The 23,597-nt window shown below is 41.2% G+C and overlaps 2 protein-coding genes across 2 annotated transcripts in view; one reads left to right on the top strand and one right to left on the bottom strand.

Moving 5' to 3' along the window:
- The window catches only part of CKB (creatine kinase B), a 93,915-nt gene that overhangs the window by 44,273 nt on the left and 26,045 nt on the right, over positions 1-23,597 (top strand). The gene's annotated exons all lie outside the window — the stretch shown is intronic.
- The window catches only part of TRMT61A (tRNA methyltransferase 61A), a 30,973-nt gene continuing 8,447 nt past the window's right edge, over positions 1,072-23,597 (bottom strand). Inside the window, exons 3-4 of the mRNA XM_032771593.2 lie at positions 12,979-13,245; positions 1,072-2,519 (exon numbers count right to left, since the gene is read on the bottom strand). Of these exons, the coding sequence (XP_032627484.1) occupies positions 2,191-2,519; positions 12,979-13,245 (596 nt within the window). The 3' untranslated portion in view covers positions 1,072-2,190. The remainder of the gene's footprint in view (positions 2,520-12,978; positions 13,246-23,597) is intronic.

Here is a 23,597-nt window from a genome sequence, read left to right as displayed (position 1 = left end):
GAATATCCAGTTACATAGCCCCTTATCAGTGGAAGCTATGCTGAATTCTCTCTACTTCCTTCAGCAAAAAGGACACCAGGAAGGGATATGGGGCTGGACCTGGCTTTCCAAGAGTTAATATGGTTGGTATCTGAAACAGAAAGGCCTTTTACCATTAGAACACCTTAAAGGTAGAGAAGGTCATGCTCCTCCACTGGAGTATTTGCTCTTCTTCAATATGGGATCAAATCAATGTTCTGTGAACTCAGTGTCAAGACTATGGTTGACTTCAAGGGGCTTTGGATCAGGATATAACAGAGCCAAGCTTGGTTGTCACTCTGTAAGGGCCTTCAGTATTTCCATTTCAAGTCTGCTTGGGGGACTGAAACTTGGCTTTTTCCTTTTTTGTTCTAACTTAAATGTTAAGTCATTAAAAATGTCTGTATCAAAGAAATAATTTAGATCTTAGAATCCCATTCTTAACTCACCCAGGTATTTCAGCACACGTGGAATGTAAACCTTGTCACTGTTCAGAGACCCAGCACTACCTATGCTCAACAAAGTAGGGTAAGGACAGGCTTGCAGTATTAACCTGGCATTTCTCTGTTTTTTTCTGGTTTGAGTTAGGTCCTGAGCAGTACTTCAATAGCTCTGTGTGTATACACACACACACTCTCTCTCTCTCTAACTACATATCTAAACAAATGATATAGCAACCCACCTACTGCTTCCTCCAAGGCCATTAACATTCATAGGGAGTAGAGTCATATCATTTCAGGAGGAAAGCTACATCTGTAGAACTTCTTATATAACAGATTGAATTCAATAGAATTGCTTTCTGCCTTTAATCTGCTCAACAGTTTATCTGTGCTGTCCTGGTTGGTTGAGCTTTTTTTAAACCATTACAGATTTAGTGTTCTGCTGTGACTTGTTAAAAGCTTAGCTTTGTTTATTTTTGTCAAGAACACAGAGAAACCGGGTTCAAATTTTCATACAGCAGTTCGCAATATAAAAAAAACGTGCCCAGCATGAATCAATATATTTTGTTTTGCACAAAATACAACATACAGAGAAGGAATGAGCAGAGCAATATTACCAGTGGCTGGGAAGAACATAATAGAGACTATATTAAAAAAAAGGAAAGAGACATTTAGAGCTTCAGAAATATGTACAATAATTTTAATCCGTAAATACAAAATTTAATCTGATGTTCAAAATAGATCAACCACGCCAACTAGCTTTTTAAAAGAGATCAAATAATAAGCGGTCTAGTAAATTACTGCTAAAGAAGATTTATAATTTTACTAAGTTTACATCACTGTTAATTTTATTGAGAGAAATCCTGCCAATAGTGATTTTTTCCATCATTCAGTTGCAGCAGGATCAAGTAACATAACACTTATTAAAAAAAAAAAATAGAACTCAGATACATTGCTTACAAAGCAGTGTTTAGGTAACATTAAAACACTTTGTGGTAAATTCTCACAATTGACTTACGAAAAGTGAAAGCAGCTGATCTATCATAAGATTTTAGTATGAATGAGCCATCATGGCTGAAGCCTCTATAACGATATTCCCAATATATTCTTATGGACCAGATCCAACAGCTGCCATGCTTGTGTGACTTCAGTATAATCTGTCTGATTACTAGATGCCAGTTTGGGATGCAAGAGAGAGACCACGTTCTTGAACGTACTGCAAATAATCTTCTGTGCAGCCAAATATTGTTCCAGGGAAACACCCGTTCTGTGACCGCTCAATGTGATTGCTGTATGAGCTCACAACTTCAGCATCTAAAATGAGTCAATGAGGATCTTTCCAAAGATCCAAAGAATGACATAAATACTAAATAACTTAAGCAAAACCCAACCAGCCAAACAACCCCCTCCACAACAGAGTCTGAGGGGGGTGGGGAAATCAAGAAATGATTCCAAAAAGTAAAAAGAAAATGCTGATAAGTTTTGTTTAAAAATCAGTTAAGCGGCTTTATTTTGCAAATTCCAATGAATTGCCATTAGCTATTAATTTATCTTTCCTCTCTGGCAGAAACAGCGTGCTGTTCCAGACCTTCAACTTTCTGTCTATGCAGGGCTGGTTAGTGCTCATGTGTTATTTAAACAAAGCATATTCCAAATGGATCTGACTATATATGGAATTCCCTGACGAGTAAAAGTTTGGATGACCTTAAAAAACAAACAAACCCAAAGTATGCTAAAATAGACTTTTAGTAGCAAAGGTCAGATATCCAGTATGACCCACCATTTCCTTGAGTGGCACACCACTTTTAAACTGGGCAGTTCCCTGCTGCAGAATACCAAATAAGCTACCTTGATTTGATTGGTTGCTGCTGTCAAACCCAGTGCTAGAATTATCCTCGGCTGCTTTTCCAAGGTCAGGGATTTGCAAGCTAATTGTCCTAACATTGTATACTCGAAGCAGAATTTCCAAAGTGTTCATCTCAGTAAAACCATGTTCTTCCATAGCCAGGCAGGTTCTTTGAACTTGTTCAATGCAAGGGGAGAAGGAGCAGATGCGTCCACCTACAAAATAGGACAGGCAGTGGGGGAGAGAGGAAAACAACTTAATTAATCTTCACCAAATTCTCTCAGCACAACTCTTCGTACAGTTCACATACATAATTAAAAGACTTAATATGCTTAAGAAATAAAGATCTCCAAGGAGATAACTATGCTGTTTATAGAGTCAACATAAAAATGGTGACGATTTTATAAGTTGTTTCAGGCCACTTTATAAGTACAAATATGAGGACAGATTAATCCATTTTTGGAATACACACTTGTCCATGATTTTAGTTCATGGTTCGGCTGTAGAGCTGATTGCATTAGACTGCTGAATTTTTTTTGGAATCAACACATATGACTCCTGGACTGATGCAGTAAACTGAAGTTGACTCATGCACTAAGATGAATGTTAGTTTTTAACTCTGCTCCACATTGCAGCATTGCCTTTATAATAAAAGCGCGCTCGCGCGCGCACACACACACACACACACACACACGGCTGTGTTTATTTGAGACAGAGATGGTATGTGTAGACAGAATAAAGTAATCTCTAGTCCATAGATGGAGTGTTATTAAAGCTTCGCTCTTTTAGTCAAGCAAGCTCTTCTCACGTCTCCTGAATATTAAATTAAAAAAGGCAACCTTGTGTGGGTTTACTGATTGTTAGATCAGGCAGCTTCATGGCATATGCATCAAAACCTTTGCACCACCAGACAAGACTTTAAATTGTATACTGTTACTTTCCTTCCCACTGAAGCACCCCCCAGCCTTTTGCTTTTAATTACTGAGTATTTTTAGCGCCACCCCCTTCATTAGCCCCAATGTCACCTTTAGAGCTGGGAATAGAATGAATCAGATTTACTCTAAAAAGCCACAGCCAAATCAGATCAAGGAATTATAGAGACACTGTCTACCATAAATCCAGGTCATGTGGTCTCACCCATGATGTAATGTCCCATGATGCAAATGCCCTTACTGAAAACTTATATTGGGGGAGGGGAATGATGGAAGAACACAAAAGCTGAAGCTATAATATTTTCAGATGAAAATGCGTATCGATCTGCTTTGCATGCCTTCCCATCGCTCTCTCATGCTCCAGGTCTACTAATCCAGGCAAATCTCCTAAACACAGTTATGTAAGCAGTTAAAGAACCCATGTATTTGACAGCAAAGCATCCTGCTAACGATAGAGGCTAAACTGGTCCCACACGAGGACTGGTTTATGTCAATTTTTTTTTGGTTTTTAAAGCTATAGATCTAAAAAAGGACGGTGTCAGGTTTGAATGCAAGTGCTGCTGTAATGCCCCAGTTACAGTGCAGCAATGATGTGCTGGATGGTGATTGGGGGAGAATTCTTTCTGTGACCATTAATCCATTATGCAGTAAATAGGTTTCAGATTGGATTTCATTTTAGTCTTCTAATAGAGTCTTCCGTGCACACATCTTCAAAGCAGCCTTTTGTCAAGCAATTCCCTGAAGTCACAATTAAAAAAACAAATCAAATAATCACCTGCAAAAGTGACTTCGGGTTACTGCGTATTCCACCAAGCCTGATAATTGCAATTTAGTTGCACATTCATACAGCTAGTAACAATGAAACAAGATGTTATATGGAGTAACCTGCATGGCTACCAAAATTACTCTGAAGCTGACAGGATTTTTTGGGGGGGCGGGGAGGGAGAAGGAGGGCGACTAGTACATTTTTCTACTACAGTTTTTGTAGACATAACTGCGTAGAGGAGAAGCTGGGAGGGGAATTTCTGTTATATAATTAGAAAGCTAGTATGATATATGCATGTTGTAAAGAAAGACATTACATTCTCATTGTGTAGGAAACCAAACAAGTGTCTAACTTAGTTAAATGTCATTTCACAATAAACTCTTTGTCTTCAGAGAAAGAAGTTGCAGAGAAATCAGTGTTCTGCTAGTGTTTCATTCAGTCTTTTCTTTTTTGGTGGTTTAAGCAACAAAGCAAAAGTGCTTTACATTTATAGTAAGTAGATTCTGCTGATTTGTTTGGACTCCGAAGATGGCTTTAGATATACAAATCTGCATTACTTGCCAAAAGCATGAAGCCTGCACGCAGCTGTTGTAATACTGGCCATCGGTAGTTCTTATCAAGCCTCGAAACCACAACAACATGCATTTTTGTTTCATGGGTTGGTTAGCTGACCACAGAATGTCTATACCAAATTTGGGGATGATTAGCAAAACAAACAATGACAGCCCACACACTAGACTGTTCTGAGAGCAGGGGGATTACACAAATCGGGTGTTCAAACCACCTGGTGGTAAAGGAAGACTTGTTTGAAATAACTATGATAACATGCAGAAGGAAGTGCAGAACAAGGGTCACATTGCTTAATGCACTATGAGAAGGTGCTCAGATGTTACAGTCATGAAGGCGGTATAAGAACCTGTATGTTGTTTTCAGTTTTTCTACTCATTTTGGATTACCTGTTTCCTCTTGTTATTAAATAGAAGGTGTACCCCATAACACACCTAAAAATAAGGCTAGGTGCAGTAACTACCAAGCATCCTGCTTTAAGGGTTCCACTAGTTGGGAGAAGGGTCTCACATTCTTTTTCCTGAACAGACCAGCCAGCAGGACAGATTTGATTGTTATGATGTTGGACTTGCTTAGGGGGCGTTCAGCCAATGTTAGTGAAAGGCTGGAAGGGATTCAGGCTACCATTCTGCAAGCAAATAAGAGATTTGAGGGGTGGGGGGAAACAATATGAAAGACTGAGTAGCTCTGATTGACGTGATATTTGTGAAGTAGGGAAAACACTGGCGCTTGAGACACATAACTGCTCATCTGAAAACTGGCTCAGCCTCAGAAAGGATGTGAGGCTTGTTGATAGGACAGAGGTCGAAAGGCTTCCCCTGCCACATCAAGCTATGGAAGTGCTGGGGATGGATAGTTTTGAACTTCCCCGACAATGGGTTGCATTGTGCGTCATACTCTTTGGATTATCAGCTATGCAACACTGGGTACTTTACAGTCGTCACACAGATGTAAATCTAGTTTCCAGCATTCACAGTTCACTAAATGAGCCCTGTTGTCCTTTAGACAGCAAGAGGCATTTAGAGTTTAAGAGACTGCACGTTGCATTGCTTTGCTCTGCCACGTTGAGGAGTCCTTCATGAATGGAGTAAAGACACGTGCTCCCCATTCGCTTGCATGCGCACTGCTCTGTTTCTGGACAACCAGGAGTGGACTGGACCCAACAGCAGTAAAAACAGCTCAAAAGCTGAAACTTCTTAACTGAGTTTGGCTCATTTGAGTGCTTTCCTTTGAGAAAATCTACTGCTACTAAATTTGTTTAATGAAATCTATGTGTCATCATAAAGTGATAAGAGTAATTATCTGAGATTAATCCTGCTCACATTGGGAAGCTGTGTGAGCTTTTTGATCTGAGGCGCTGTCTAAAAATGTATGTTTATTCATGTATATTGCATTTGACAAGTACCACAGTTGAGAGGAAGAGAATAATGAGTCTGTATGAAAGCGCCTCCCCCCGCCCTTCATGTTACAGACAGCGAATTTGTTGGAAATGTTTAACGCAGAGGTTAAATCTCACCAAGCTGTAGGCTTGGGATGAGCCCACAGAGTGTCTGGCAGCCATTATAAATAAGTAGGGGATTGAGAGTTTCCAACCTGAGCTTTGACTTCTGTAAAGATTAGAGAGGAGAGAGAGAGAGAAATACAAAAATGGGGGTGAGGGTAAGAGATAATACCTGGCACCTGGATAGTGCTTTGTACGTTCAAAGCACTGGACAGACATCTAATTAATAATGAAAGGACACATCCTGACATCCTTAGTAAGGGCCAGTGTCTGTTCTGGGTCACTTAAGTGAAAACTGAGAATAACTCTGCTTACTTCAAGAGTAATTCCAAATTTACACCGGTGTAGAACAGAGCGGAATTTAGCTCTTGATTATTTGCCTGAGCAATGATGAACATCTCCTTGCAGTCAAGAGGAAATCTGGTTAGCTAAAAACTGAGCTGGTACTTCTAGATATGACCCCAGTTAACGAAAAACTGGCAATGTCCTCCCTTTCACAAGAACTCTAATGCACACTTAATGTTCCAAAGGATACATAATATAAACACCAATTATGCACTCTTGCTTTTGCAAGATCTCTCTTCTAGATATAGGTGCTCTGCTAGGTTAATTTGTCACTGGCGTGTTCTGAAAGATTATGAGCAGAGAATCTGGAGTTACCAAAGCACCATTAAGTTCCACATGAAGGGGCCCAATTATTCTGAACTTTGAAAGTGATTCTGTGATGTAGGAGATACAATACGTAATTTTATTCTTCTTAGGAAAAAAGAACATAATTCACAGCGTTTTGGGATTTCAGTGGAGTGTCACAATAAGAACATTAAATTACAAGGATCCCAGGAAAAAAATAGGCACTAATAGTTTGTGGGGGCGAGGCAGCAGTGTCACAGAAAAGCATCACTATGGCATTTACTCCGTCCTAGTAGGACACTAAAAATACTGCATTTCCAATGGAGGACAGGATGTCCTTTAAGCAAGTGTACACGTGGGTGATGAAATGAAATTAGAGGATCCAGTTGTCAGAGAAAATGACAGATCTCTTGATTCAGAAAATATTCACTGAATCATTTGCCAGACTGTTAACAAGAATTTTATGTACAATATTTTTTTGGGGGTGGGTGCATTCCCAAAAGGCATTGGATAAGAGTCAGCTGTTATTGCACCACTGTGTGCAAGGCTGGCCTCAGGAGTTGTGTGGGGAGTATTTCAGGTTTGTTCTATCCCTGTTTCTTGCTGTGGGAGCAAAATAGCTCAGCTGCTGGGGCCTTTGGTTCATACATAGTTACTTGTGTCTTACGAAATGTCCACAGCTGTGGGACTGGTGCTGCTGTGAGACTCCTACCTAGTTGGGGGCTGTATGTGGTGTCTACTGAATCTGAGCACTTATGTAGGGCTTTACAATCACTAAGTGTCACAACATCCCTGTGAAGTGTGTAGAATACCTGTTTTACAAATGGGGTAACTAAGGCGGGAAGGCTACAGGACTTGACCAGGGCCAAAGAAGGATGCTGTGTCACAGCTAGGAGTAGAATGAAGGAGACTCTTGTTCTCCATCCTGTGTTTGACCAATTAGACCACACGGCCTCTCACGGTACAGCCTCCCCTCTGTGGCTTTGTTTATAATGTTTTTTTTTTTTCAACCTCAAGTGAATAGATTGCTATTTAATTCAAGGCAGCAAACACATTTACAAAGGCTAGCTCTGACACTCGACAAAGGTTTATTCCAGGGTGCAAATGTTTGTAGTTGATCCTGGAACAAACTTACATGGCAACAAGAGCGTCATCAGAAGTTTGAGTATTGTGCGTCCTGGGGGAGGACGGTCTTCCACTTAGGGCACTTGCCTGCTAGATTTAATTCCCTGTCTTGCTGTAGGCTTATCATGGGCAAGTCTTTTAGTTGCTCTGTGCCTCGGTTCCCCATCTGTATAATGGGGATAACAGCTTCTCCCTACTTCACAGGGGTGCTATGATTACAAACCCATTGAAGACTGCAAGGTGCACAGATACCACAATGACAAGGTCTTCAGTATTTATAACAGCCAAGAGTGTCTGTACTAACCTGTAAAAATCTGTTAGCGACCTCTAGGTAATTGGCAAGTGATTAACTTGAGTTATAGAGGATTTGCCTACACTGGTTAACCTCAAGTTCACAATGACTGGTCAGAAGAGGAATCAGCCCAATTGCAGGTGATCAGCTGGGAAGGAGCTTGCAGCAAATCCTACCATTATTAGCATCAGTCCTTATGTCACTGACTTCTTCTCCACACCACAGTTTGGTCAGGAGTCTTCCCCACCAACCTCTAAACTGGGAAAAACCTGTGGCATGGTTTTCACTTCTCCCTGGGCCAGCCCTGGCTGGCTATAGGCAAGGGACCATAAATAACCGATGAGGCTCAGGAAAGAAAGTCAGTGAAACCTTTTGCATAGGGGAAACTATGTACACTGAAGGTTTTTCAAAACTGAAAGCTGAGGTTAGCCCAATGCAAACAATTCCTTACCCTCCTCACAGGGCTGGGGCGGGGAGGAAGGGATTATGTAATATTTTTATAGACACTGTCTGAGAAAATAATGAGGCCTAACAGATAATGATTATACCACAACATTCTATATTGTTGTGCTGGGGAAAAATAGGAGCAAAAAGGCCTGTTTTAAACCTATTTTGAACAAAGAAAACCAAGTTCTTGGGAAGAAAAAGAAAGAACACTCTGAATAAGTGCAGAGCAGCGGAGTTGTACTGTACTGTAGGTTTACGAACAGACACAAGCCCTCAGAGGAAGCTTTTAGAGGAACCTTTCACTGACAAGGCATAACCTCAGTGGACCAATTATCTGCCCTGGCCAAGCACCACAATAGGCTAACCTGCCAACAGTGTGTCATCTGCCTCAGTCGATATCTTAAGAGTAATTGTGCAAGTTTCTCTCTTTTAATTAATGGGTGTACGACACTTAAGTTGAAGCGGGAAGTCTGGATAAAAGGGTTAATGCTGCATACACAAAAAACAAGGGATTGTTTCTATAAGTTCAGTATTCAGACTGTTGATCTAAGCAGCAACAAAAATTGGTTTATGAGACAAGGGTCTTGAGTAAAACCCACTGAACATACAGCTGTACTTCACCCGCATCGTTACAAGAAAATTTAAAAGCCTGCATGAACACAATTATAGACGCAAGCTTCTGCCTAGTCTTCTTGAGCCTTGAAAGCATTGGATAAAATTTACGATGGAGGGAAAGGAGGTTGGGAAATTAATATTAGAAAGCTTTGGTTCAACACTATTCAGCTGTGAATAAGTAACGAGTTCCAGAATATCTGGGAACTATACACAGGTTATTTTTGTTAAATTATGGAACTATAGCTCCATATTTCTAGCTTTGTTTTTTTGATTCAGCCTGAAGGGGTTAATAAGATCTTAGCCAAAAATCAAGGTCAGACACTGTGAAAAGCAGCCATTACTGTGAAAACCATCAATCAGCAGATGCTGCCGAGGAAAGAGCATAGGTCTGGGAATGGAAGCAAGACAGGCCGTGACGCACTGCCGAGTCATTGAGATATTGGAAGGAAAGGTTTTTTGCTGAAAGTATGAAAAGTGAAATCAGCAGAGAGGGATGCAGCTAAGGTGCAGAGGAGTCTGAATGGGCACAGAGCACATACTGGTAATTAACAACAAATAAGGGCCTTCGAGCCACAAACCCACTGGCCATTTTAGTCTCCGAGCTCTCCACAATTTAACAATCCTTTAAAGGGGAGGCCAGGACAATCTGAGGCAGGAACATGAGTAATAAATGTATCCTTTGAACATGGCTATTAACCTTCAGCCTATGAAAATAATGAACTACAGCTATTTAGAGCTTGGGACTGAGTAGAGGAGGAAAAATAAATACTTATCTTAAGGCTTTGTTGACCATGTACTCTAAAAGTTAGCTCTTAATATCCTCCTAGGTGATGTCTTTATTACAAATCCTGTTTTTGTTGTGTTTTGTTTTTTAAGGAAGAGACAAGAGAATGGTGTACGTTGAATCTGCTTATTCCAGTCTTAATTTTAAGCATATGTCCTTAAGACTTTAAGAAATAAAATGACTACTATCCAAGAGCAATGTAGTAATTTTTGTATTATGCATTGTGGCCATCTTACTTAGAATAAAATCTCCTGTATGAATAGCTTATATATGACTGCACATAGGGAGGGACGTGTGGGAACGCATTTTCTCCAATGATAATTACCACTCAACTCATCACTAAGAGTTTCGGTGAATAAAGACTAAGTGTACTCACTATTCCCACTGCAGAATAGCTTTTGATTACGTGAAATCAGCCAAACAAAAGGCACATTCAAATATTCTGTTGGGGGTTTTAAGTCACCTTGCTAGTACTTTTTAGTTTTCCAAAATATATAAACAATCAGCATTGTTCCTAGTTATACTATACCCACAAAAGGAATAGATTTTCATCACTGATAATGGAAAAAGCTACTTCACATTTCAGCATAAAACAGTCTTCAGCACAACAAGCTAGCACAAAACCCCAATAATGAGTCAGGGCATGTCCACACTGCACACTAAGCCTGGGCTCTGACTCAGGTTTGAGTCCAAGCCCCCATTCCATCCACACACGAATCAGTCTGACTCAGGTCAGCAAGCACTCAGGACCTGGCTCCGAGAACTTTTTTGCAGGGGAGAGGTGTCAGAGCCTAAGTATTGCTGTGTGCCTCAAGTCCATGCCCTGCTAGAGTGGACGTAGCACAAGCTACAGATCCAAGTCAGAAGGTCTGCATAGTGCAGTATGCAAACATTAGCATGGCTGTAAAACCCAGATCCAAGAACTGTAAACCCAAGTTTACAATGCAGTCTGGACACTCAAGTGCGGGCTTAGAAACACTGAGTCCACAAGCCCAGATGCCACTGATCCAGGCTTTAGTGTGCCATATAGACATACCTTTAGAGCACTGGCAGTTCTCAGGTACTGTGGTTTGTTTACAATGATCCTAACTACAAAAGGCGATTGACAATTTTGCCTTTCTGCTGCTATGTAATACAGGGCAATGTATAAGCAACCATGTGACATTTGTTCTACTTTGCACTGGGTAAGTGGACGCTACATTATAGCACACAGTAAGGTATAGCTCCAGATCTACATAAAGCAATCAGCTTTCCAGGATCTCAACCACTGGAATGTTCCGAGGATTCTAAGCCTAGAAAGGCTCAAGCATGGCTACTTAGCAGTCTCAACATATACTGGGTAAATAATTCAAGTTGTACTGTGCAATGCAGCTCCTTCATCTGAACCGAGGAGTCAGCTGAGCATTACGCTCACTGGATTAGATAATTTGTGCATGGGAATGGCATTACACAGTGCAGTATGAATTAGTTTCTCTCTCAGCAGACACTGGAAGCAGCTATGAATGCAGCTGTAACCCTTGCAAGCACAGACCATTTATTGTGGGATTGTTTGTTTGTCATTTTAAAGTATATGTTGCTTCTGGCAAAGTGTTAGAAATTTTTCGGTGGCAGCCGAGGGAACTCCACACATAGGCCCTGATTCAGCCAAGTTCTTAACATGTGCTGAGCTTTAAGTATATGCTAAAGTCCCTTGTCTTAAATGTGACCTAAGAATATACTTAAAATGAGGCACAATCTTCCATGCCTTAATGAACAGAAATGGACTTCAGCATGTGATCAACTAAGTCCCTTGCTGAATCAGGGCTCTAGCAAGGGGTGCTCTGCATTGTGCAGGAACAGCCTCTTGATTAAGAGAATTCTCTTTGTGGCTAAACTAGAGTATTTGGTAAGGATGTCACAACTCATCCAAGGCCTTGTTTACACAGGAACACAGGGCTGCCCAGAGGATTTAGGGAGCCTGGGGTAAGGCAATTTCGAGTGCCCCTTCCATAAAAAAAAAGTTGCAATACTATATTGCACTATATTCTTGTGGAGGCCCCTGTGGGGCCCGGGGCAAACTGCTCCTTCCCCCTCTGGGCAGCCCTGCAGGAACCTTTTTTTTTTTGGTTAGAAGCTAAGGTGTGACTGTAAACCAGTGGTTCTCAACCTATTTGCCATTGTGGGCCGAACATACAGCTCTCTCTCTGTTATGTGGGCCACAACCACACAATATATATACACACACTACTTGTATGGCCCTGAGGATGTCACATGGGCTGCAGCTGTGCGCAGATTGGGCCACAAGTGGCTCACAGGTTGAGAACTGCTGCTGTAAACCAACAAAGACTGGCATAACACACTTATTCCAGTATAACAGTGGCTTTATTCAGCTTAAGTTATGTTGCTTATAACAGAAGAAGAGTGTTCATGCAAGGGCTTACATCAGTATAACTGTATTAGTGTAACAGGTAAAATTTTCCCATGAAGAAGAGTCTTAAAGTCCCACTCTCATTCAAGTTAATGACAACATTCCCACCAACTTTAAAGGGCTAGGATAGAGAAAGAAAGAAAGAGAGTGTGCTTAAGTAAAACCACTTTTCTCCAGGGATTTTATACGTGGAGTTTATCGAATCTCTCCTACCCAAAACCTGCAATGATTAACAGGAAGTGTTGTTTAAGATCTATTACACACACATCTTTCCAGTGAAATGTCAGAGATTTGCTTTCGTCAGTTATGTTACTAGTTCTTCCCACACATTCTTGGAGCTGTTAAAATATGCTTGACAGGGGTTCAAAAGCTTTTTATATAAGGCACATGACAACTGCAGCAGCTGTCACAGAAACCTGTGGGAGAAAGTTGTTTTTCTTCTGCTAAGTCTCTGTAAACGTGAAGACTTTTTTGTAGTCTGAGAAAAAAAGACACCAGAATGGAGATCACACAACAGAATGGGGATACCCCTAACATGTAGGCTCAAAGACAGAAACCATGCACCCACACCCACGCAAATACAGATCGATGTACAGAAGAGAAGATACCTTCAATTTTTAATGCTGATTTTGCATGTCCTATAGCTTCCCACGGTGACGGAATGTCTAGGAACACTGCATCTGCAACATTCGAGACCCCAAACCCGTTTTTACAGACATCCTGATTCTTCACTGTAACCAGGTGTTCTACTTTATGTTCCTGGAACTCCTCCTTCGCTTTCTCTGCCCTCTGTTGGTGGAACTCCACTGTGTACAGATGCCCTGTTGGAGCCACTGTCCTGATGATAGCATGAGAAAGGGAACCACTTCCGGTACCTGAACAAAAAAACCAAGAGTTTTGAAACACTTCTTGACATGAAGCTCTAAGTGACTGTGGAACTGTCTTCTGAGGGAATCAGCATAAATAGGACCCTACCAAATTCACAGCTGTGAAAAACACATCATGGACCATGAAATCTGGTCTTTTGTGTGCTTTTACCCTACACTATATAGATTTCGGGGGGGAGGGAGGGAGGGAGAAAGTTTCCCAGATTGGGGGTCCTGACCCAAAAGGGAGTTGCAAAGGGTTCACAAGGCTATTTTAGGGGTGTTGTGGTATTGCCACCCTTACTTCTGTGCTGCTTTCAGAGCTGGATGGCTAGAGAGCCGTAGTTGTTGGCTGGACACCCAGCTCTGAAGGCAGAGCCACTGGCAACAGCAGCACCGAAGTAAGGACGGCATGGTATGGTATTACCACCTTTACTTCTGCGCTGCTGCCTTCAGAGAGTGGCAGCTGCTGACTGAGGACCCGGCTCTGCAGGCAGCAGGGCAGAAGGAATACCATATCATGCCATCCTTACTTCTGCGCTGCTGCAGGTGGTGGCTCTGCCTTCACAGCTGGGCTCCTGGCTAGCAGCTGCTGCTCTCCAGCTGCCCAGCTCTGAAGGCTGCACCGCTGCAGCAAGGGTAGCAATACTGCAACCTCCCTACAATAACCTTGTGACACTCTGCCCCCCCCCCAACTCCTTTTGAGGTCAGGACCCCATCACTTACAACACCATGAACTTTCAGATTTATATAGCTGAAATAATAAAATTTATGATTTTTTTAATCCTATAACCATGAAATTGACCAAAGTGGATCATGAATTTGGCAGGCCCTATGCATAAGCCCAAATTCTTGGAATATTTTAAAAACTAGAATGAATAAATCAGTTAGTAAAATTTATAACAGCACACAGCCTTACGTCAGCAGGAAGATGGATTAGATGTTTAGATTCTATGAACACTGATCAAAACTCACGTGGGACTTGAATATTTCCCTTTAACCTTTTTTTTATGAATCTCCCCCCATTTTTCTGGTTCATTGTTTACAGAAGACAATTTCCCCAGGGGACCCCAAATCACTTGTTGAGCCAACAAATAAGTTGAGAAAGAAAACTAGATTGTATGGAAAGCACCAATCTATAACTGTGATGGAAGATATTGAAATAAATAGGTAAATAAAACAAATACTACAGGCACATGAATCACAGGTTCTCCAACCATTATCCAACATTTCTTTTTTTAGAGAAAATAAAAAAAAATAAAAAAATCAATAACAAATTTTTAAATCTCACTTAAGACTTGATTAAAACAAAAGGTGAAATTTTGCTGACAAGTATCAATATCTGAAAGCCCTATTTGTGTCCATACATGCAAAGCCCTTTGGGACAAAACCGCTATCACTTACTGTCATTCCTTCTTAGTATTCAGTGGTACGTATTCTCAATGTGCTATAGGCCAAATCCCCGTGAGGTGCTGTGCGCCCTCAATTCCCACTGAAGTCAATGAGAGTTAAGGGTCCTCGGCACCTTGCAGTATAGTGACTTACAAGACCCTGATTGAGCTAGGTACACAGGTACATGCCTGATTTTAAGCATGTGAATAATCTCAGTAAAGTGAAATAGGACTACACACACGCTTGGAGTCAGGTACGGTCTTGAGTACTATGCTGAACTGGGCTCTAAATCAATAAACCAAAGGATTTTGTGCCTTACCGATTTAGGGAAGGTTTTAAAAAATGACTCTCTGCCCTCTTAAACAGATGAATGACTAATCAGCAATGCTTTAATAAAAACAACCCAAAACTACTAAACTTCTTCACACTACAGACTACCCACCTAAATTTTAATTTAAAAAACAAAACAAAAAACCTACCACCTCACACTTGTTTTTTCATTTTAATTTGATAAGAGTACAGTATTCCAAGTTGTACTTTGATTTGTAGTCCTGTAATCAGAAAACATTTATCCCGCAGAACTTAAAGAAAATTCATACCCAGCCCAGCCACCTAATGGGAATAATTTTTTGACTGCCATGCAGCAAACCAGAGTTGAATGGTTGGTCCAGAGCTCTTGCTCCCTGGCCAGAGAGGAGTGGGAATATTGTGGTGGTATTACACTCTCTTGACTGGTGCAGAAAGTGAGACATTAGGACTTTAAATGTAGAGCCCAGGGGCCAAATTCATCAGTAGAGTAAGCAACTCCATTGCAGGTTCAAAGCTGCATCCCTGTTTATGCCAGCAAGGAATCTAGCCCCAGGTTTCTGCACTGTGACATACAGCTCTATCAACAGGCTTAAGGAGCATCACTGCGCAACCCCTGTCCCAGTCCTGGTGGTTGGGATAAGGGGGTGAGGCAAGGAGAGAAGGAATGGGTGATCCCTGGCATTTTGATACAGACCCAGGCCACTGCCGAGGGAATAATAATACTTAGTTCTTATATAGCACTTTTTGTTAGTAGATCTCAAAGCACTTTACAAAAAGGTGGTGTCATTACATTGATTTTACAGATGGCAAAACTGAGGCAAAGAGGAAATGATTTGCCTGAGGTCACCCTGCAGGTCAGCAGCAGAGCCAGGAATAGAATCTAGGTCTCCTGAGTCCCAATTCAGTACTCTATCCATTAAGTCACACTGCACCCCAAGGAAAGTGTTTGGTGCCTGATGTTCCTCCCTGCAGACATTTATTCAAAGGAAAAATCAGCACATCCATATCAACATTAAAAACACACCAGGCAAGAGCCAATTAACATGTGCACCCAAGAAACAGTACACAGGTATTTTATCTATGAGTTGTAGATGCACACACAAGCATTCCCACCTCTTAAAATGGATTCTGATATGGTAAGCAGGATACTGTTAGAACCCCCTAACATGTGCGCACAGCAGTGTAATACTATCTTCTGATTGATTTTGACGACAATAGCAGTGAGCTATTGATCATGAGATGCTAAAGTGACTGAAATCCTGTCTTAATGTCTCCAGCCAGAAGGCTAGATTGTGTGACAGAACTTTTGCAGCTCCTGGGAATGTAATAATTTTACCTTCCAACTGGCTAATGTTGCACCTTCTCTGGGTCTATCCCCAATTTATCTAAAGAAGCAAACAGAAGGACTGTCAGCACAGCTGTGACATAAGCAGAAAGGGAGACAGCTTGTGTGTATCTCGTTTCCTTCTTCATATTCTTTTACATTTTTAATGACCTTCCTTTTAAATCTGCTCTTAAAGCACCACAGAAGATGTTGTTTTTCTCCTTTCTCGAATCCCCCACAAATGCTCCAAGCCAAGACCAGAAAAAAACAGGATGTCGGATGTTGAATTTAAAGGGAGGCATTCTGAGCAGGGCAATACCTTAAGTGAAGTTACTAGGAATCACTCTGTCATCACTTGAGTACTATGAGCATAAGAAGAAGAATATATGTAACAACAATTCTATTATACTAATGTCATCAACGCTCTCATCTCTAAAGATGCTCACAGGCAGCTCTTTTTGCCAACATTCTCGGTTTCCCATTGTTATGAGAACAAAGTGTTTATGAGTCACAAAACCTTGTAGAAATTAGCTTTCCTAAAGGGAGACCCAATCCTGTGAAGAGCTGAGTGCCCGCCCCGCTCTGACTTCAGTTGGAGTTCAGGGGACTCAACATCACACAGAATAGGGCCCTTCACAGATTAGCATTTCCTTCCCCCTCTCTACATTCACAGCAGTTCACCGCATTCAGCATCTGTCCACAGGGTAATCAAACCCAGCCACCGCTACCCAATCTGCAGTTTGTTCAGAATGCAGGGCATTAATTGTACGTTTCTCTGGTGTAGTGCAGGGGGAAGAAGAGGTTTTACTTCAAAAGGTTATTTCCTCCTCGGCTACTGATCTGTAACACTTACATTCCCTGATAGTTTCCTCCTCTCTCATTTTCTCAATTTGTTCTTCAATTTCTTCCAGCGTCCCTCTAATCAGCAACTGAAGAGTAGAACTCAGCAAAATGCTGCCTACAATGGTTTCAAACAGCAGCACTCCAAAATGGGGCTTTTGCTAGGAGCAGGAAACTGGATCTAATCAGCTCAGGCTGCTGTCCATGGGATACAGGACCATTTAAGCAAGTAGCAAAATGCAGGGGGGCACTGAATTGCTGCGATCTATTGCACAAATTGTGCTATGATACTATCACATTGCAATAATGTCTCCAAAATAATATCCGCCCCCCTCCCAAAAAACAAAAACAAACAAACGCCTCAACACCAGGAATATTTAAAATCAGAAGAGCACTTGACTTCAATAGGATTTCATTACCAAACAGTAGCAGCTAATTTGTCCCAGAAGTGTGTACGCTGGATATGTGATGAAAGCAGAACAATTTCTGGGACAAATACAGTTTGTAAGTTTTACACCAAATTGTTTGAGTTTTTGATAGGTTGTATTATAAATGGTCTTAAAAATTAAGTTAGCTCTCTAGCAGAGAACAATGCCCATCTGACTAGAGCACATTACCATGTATGTATCAAGAGTACAAAGACAGAAAAATTTAGGTTACTTTACCCTCATTAAAAAGCTGTTCTAATTGTAGCTACTGCTTTAGAAATCAGGTATGCATACAAAATACCATCTGTGAATCCCACTCAAGCTGCTGCAGGTCCAGACTAAGCCTATGGTCATTATTAATGAGCTTTGCAAACCTGATGTTTCTCTCTATTGACTAAATATTTTATGATTTAAAAGTTCAGCCACAGAGTTACATTACTGCAGCGTGTGCACATAATGGCATCAAGCAGATTCCTGTTACAAATCTCTCTCACTGTGGGTGAAATTCATAACCCCAGCTACCGATACTGTATGAGGGGGACCAACCTAAGGCTCAAGGAACCAGAGGCAGGGATTACGCTCCTGTGCCCAAACCTCACGGGCTTTCTGGCTAGTGACTCTGCAGACCAATGGGCCGTGCTCCACCAGCTCACTCATAATCCCTTCTTCTCCCCTGATGAGCCTCAAGCTCTGGGGAGCTACGTTTGTGCTACTGCCAGCCTCCCTTGCTGCAGGACACTGCAATGGTTCAGCCTTCCATGGCTAGAAGGATTTGTGCCAAAATACACCATGCAGTATTTCTGCATCTTTCAACTGCTGCCCTCTCTGTGTAGGAAACACAACAAATTAGTTATTAAATAACCACACAGACCTTATTTGCTGTTCAGGCATAACTGTTCTTTTCACTCTCTCCTTATTGCAATAATAAGATTTTCAGAGCAAAACCTCTGCACAGACCCCAGCCCTATAGGGGCAGGTCTACATTAGGGAAGCGATCTATGCTCTGAGATTGATCCACCAGTGGTTGATTTAGTGGGTCTAGTAAAGACCTGCCAAATCGACTGCAGATCGCTCTCCAGTTGACCCCTGTACTTTACTCCCGACGAGAAGAATAAGGTAAGTCGACGGGAGATTTTCAGCCCTGAGGTGTAGACCCTGCGATAACTCGATCTAAGGTACATTGACTCCAGCTACGTTATTCATGTAGCTGGAGTTGCATAGCGTAGGTCGATTTACCGCGGTAGTGTAGATATAGCCTTGGTTTGCATGCTTATTTTGTTCCCCACCTGTGGCAGAAGGGTATACTTGGTCCCTTGCAAAAATAGTTTATGATATTTCAAAACTACGTAGACACACATCACACCGCTGTCCGAAGATACGCTCACTTGACTGCACCATCACCAGACACTCCAACATTATGTTACCTGACAACTCACTGAAAACAAGTGATTGCTAACCATTTCTAAATCACGTTAGCTTGGTTTTCACCTTGCAAGAGATATTTAAATGTGACAACCTGGAAACCCACCAACTCTTGTATGTAGGAAGCCAGCTTTCGAGTTGCATTACCTTTCATTGCCACAGACCATGTGCACAGGCAGGAATGCTGGAACAATTTCTACAGTGGGAGTGCTGAGAGCCATTGAACCAGATTGTAAACCCTGCATATAATGGAATCCACGTCAAGCCAGGGAGTGTGGCAGCAACCCCTGCAATTCTAGTTCCAGCAGCTCCTATGTGCACAGGATCTTTCCCAGAGTCTCTAATCATCGGATTCTGCTTTTTTTTTTTTTAAATAAACAAAACATTTAATTTTTAAAAATATAGATGTGTGGGGCTGCGCAGATGTGAGTATATTTGACTGATAGTCTACACTGTCATCCCAGTAATTCAGGGGTTACGGTTAGAGAAGCTCACAAACCCACAGGCACTCTCGGATTGCCCCAAGGTAAGAAAAGTTAAAAATAGAAAAAGCATTATCAAATACCATGTCAGTATAATATCAAACAAGCCATCAGTAGAACTGTGGTGCTGCCTGCAAGATTTGGCCACATGTATCATACTTTTGGGCGCAATAAATACAATAAAATAACGAAAGTGCAGTCACATTTGTCTGTCTCCTAGCTACAACTCTCAAAGCTACCAAATAATAATAAGGTAGTGGCAGGCCATCAGTCAGCAGTGGGAACTGATGGAGCCTCAAAGGGCAGGAAAGAAACAGTCTCTAGGCAGTACTAATGCCTCTACAGATTAATGTTTGCCAGGAAAACAAGAATAAGCACAATAAATGCAGGGAACAGGAGAATTATTATTCATTATTTTCAACACCCAAAGGCATGCTATGGACTTCACAGAAATAATTCAAGCCACAGTTCCTGTCCTAAAAAGCTTACTGTCCAAAGTTAGACACAACACATGCAGTGGGGACAATACAAAACAAAAAGAAGGGGAAAGAGAGAGGTTACAATAATACTGTCTCAGGATTACTTCAGTAAGGTAAACAGCCATCTCAGAGGGTTCCTTTAGAGAAGAATAGCTCTCTCCCACACTCTCTCTTCTCTCATGGAGGACACAACTGATGTGAGTTTTTAGGAAGGGAGATGAATGAGGAGAGGGTTATTGCTTGGTGAACAGGTTTAGAAAGTGCAATCCTATGCATAAGGTCATACGTAGGGCCCTACCAAATTCACAGTCCATTTTGGTCAATTTCACAGTCATAGGATTTTTTAAAAATTGTAAATTACATGATTTCAGTTATTTAAATCTGAAATTTCACAGTGTTATAATTGTAGGGGTCCTGCCCCAAAAAAGAGGTTTTTTGGGGGGGGAGGGGGTCACGAGGTTATGGGGGAAGGGGGTGCAACTGCTTCCCTTACTTCTGCGCTGCTGCTGGCAGTGGCAGAGCTGGGCAGCTAGAGAGCAGCGGTTGCTGGCCGGGAGCCCAGCTCTGAAGGCAGAGCCACCGCCGACAGCAGCACAGAAGTAAGGATGGCCTGGTGTGGTATTGCCATCCTTACCTCTGCTCTGCTGCCTTCAGAACTGGACCCTTGGTCAGAGGCCACCATTCTCTGGCCACCCAGCTCTGAAGGCAGCGCAGAAGTAAGGGCCACCCCCCTGCAACTTCCTTTTGGGTCAGAACCCCAATTTGAGAAATGCTGGTCTCCCCTGTGAAATCTGTACAGTATAGGGTAAAAGCACAAAAAAACCTCAGGTTTCATGGTGGGAGACCAGATTTCATGGCTCGTGACCTATTTTTCACAGCTGTAAATTTGGTAGGGCCCTAGTCATACGGGAAGGAAGTGGGAGAAAGTGAAGAAGGTATCAAGGCTGGTGTCATGAGCTGACAGGATGGGGAACATGAAGATTGAAGTTTCCTTTTCAGAGAAGAGAAAGTCAGATTCCCACTGGAAGTCACCTTCTGCCAAAATGGAGATGTTCACACAGTTCTTAAGCTATACAGTAATATCCCTCTTGGGCTACAGTACTGTCAGAAGGGGTAGCTTCATTAACTACAGTTGCCAAACACTCTGGAGATCAAGGGCCTTTCCTAAAACCCACTACTGTCAATGCAAAGACTCCCTTGACTTCCATGGACTTTGGTTAGACCTACTTGTACATCAGCAGAGTGCCACATTCTCTCATGTATTGACAGATGAGGCCAGGCTTATACTGCAGACGTTTTTAAACAGAGATTAGCTTCTCACTTTCTTTTCAGATTTCTTTTGCTCGTGCAGTCGCCAAAGGATATATATGGCAGAAGTTATAAGCTTAGGCTTAGTGTTAATATGTTCCCAAGTTGAACGAATCATTACAGAGCTTTGGGTCACGCTTTATATTAGGAGCACATTTATAAAGTTTATATATGATTAACATATGTTATAATCATGTTATAGACACGCTAGTATGTGTGATAAGTATTTATAAGCACATTAGTAGAAGGTGCTATTGAAAGTTTAAGCAGCCAGTTGACCTGCTGGACTCTGAAACCACAAATTAATCTTGTCTTAACCCTTTATTAAACTACATATAAATGTATCCTTAATATAAAGGGTGACCAGAATGAATTTAAACATTTGGATAACTGATTTACAGCACCTCTAGAAGAGGCTCAGGAATACCTTGGTGGTATTCTTAGGATCTCCACAGTCAGTTCCGGCCAGCTCTACCAATGATAATGTCACAGTCAGCAGTCCTAGGACAAACTCAAACCCACTTGAGCCAAACACTAACTGGAATATCTATGTTTCTCTCTGGCTAAATCCTGTATTCAGAATTGCTAAATCTTCCTTTGGTGCCACACGAAAACAGATTTTGGATCTTCCAAAACTGCTGCAAAACCGAATTGTTCTTGGGGCAACTCTGGTCACTGAATAGAAAATAGCCATGTCTGGGATGCTGATGTCAAGAGTAGTTTTGGAGAGAGTAGTGACATGAAAGAAGATTCAGTTGTATCCCTTAATCTAGACAGAGGCTACAACATGCAATTGCCAAGTGTAGAGATTGACTGAGATTAAAGCTACCTGACAAATGGAAGTCTGAGAGCAACAGACCACTTTCAACAGACAGGTATTTTAACCCTCTCAGGGTTATCTTCAGTCTCTTTCTTCTCCGCAAAGCTCAGGCTGTGTATCCTGTATCTGCCTTTTTGCAGGTTCTCTCATTGTGAAGTTGCCCAGTTCTGGGAGCAGTACTCTTAAAAACTACAGTACAACCTCAGAATTACAAACTGACCAGTCAAACACACATCACATTTGGAACCGGAAGTATGCAATCAGGCAGCAGCAGACAAAAACAAGAAAAAGGAAAGTAAATATACTACAGTACTGTGTTAAATATAAACTACTACAAATAAAGGGAAAGCAGCATTTTTCTTCTGCATAGTAAAGTTTCAAAGCTGTATTAAGTCAATGTTCAGTTGTGAACTTTTGAAAGAACAACCACAATGTTTTATTCAGAATTACAAACATTTCAGAGGTACGGACAACCTCTATTCCTGAGGTGTCTGTAACTCTGAGGTTCTACTGTAACCTTAACTCTAAAAGACAGCGCTGGCTATAGTTAAAACAACATAATTTTTTTAAAATTTAGATAGCAGCAAGAAATGGGGAAGAGAAAAGGTTCACCCACTAAGTATCACAAATGAGACATTGGCCAGATTCCTAGATTCTTCAAAACCTGGGAAGAGTGCATTTGTATCATTTTAATAGTCGGGCATATATCTGAAGACACTGGCAGCAAGCCATTCTTTAAAAATGAAGTAGGTAGAAAAATAAGCTGTGGTAATACTTTTATATCATGACTGCTTTTTTAAATATCTAAACCCATTTCCAAAACTTAGTGGTACAAAATTAAAGATTCTAATCATCTTATTTTTTTCCCTAAAGAAAAAAAACAACAACCTTTTACTTAAATTGCTAGAGATATAGTATTATGCAGAATTTATTCCATTTCATTTCAGACCAAAAACATTTTATCTTTCTCTCCTTATTTCAGTCTTATGGATATGACACAAGAAATGAGGAAATTCAACACCAGCTGTTAATATAAACATTAAGCTAAATTCTACTCTGTTTCACTGATGTAAATGCAGAGCAATTTGCTGCAGTCTGAAGTTACTCTTGATTTACAGCAATATAACAGAGCAAAATTTGACCCATTCATTGCTATTATGCCAGTAGTATACAAGGAAGTAAAATAAAAGTCCAATGCTAGTTAATGCTCTGGATGCATATAATACCAGCATCAATAGGAAGCAGACTCAGAATGTCATTCACTGCTAGACTAGATTTCCTGGCTTGTTTCTGTTAATCACTGCAGGCTTGTTCCCTGTTAGGCCACACAAGGTTAATCTAGAACTAATTATTTAGGATTGCTAGAATATAGTCTGATCGCACCAAAGCATGTTACATCATACCAGCCTCGGCCTTAATTGTCAACACTTGTAATATTTTTATTCAAATTGTCATTTCTGGTCACTTGCATTGTGCTTCTAAATAAATTCACTTATTTCAAGGAGTAACCAGATTAATCCACAGCAATGCCTTTTCTTTTATTAAAAATCAACGCTT

Source organism: Chelonoidis abingdonii, chromosome 4 (genome assembly GCF_003597395.2).
Source record: "Chelonoidis abingdonii isolate Lonesome George chromosome 4, CheloAbing_2.0, whole genome shotgun sequence".
Classification (NCBI taxonomy): Eukaryota; Metazoa; Chordata; order Testudines; family Testudinidae; genus Chelonoidis; species Chelonoidis abingdonii.
The sequence above is the reverse complement of the archived record's forward strand: the minus strand, read 5'-3'. Positions and strand labels throughout refer to the sequence as shown.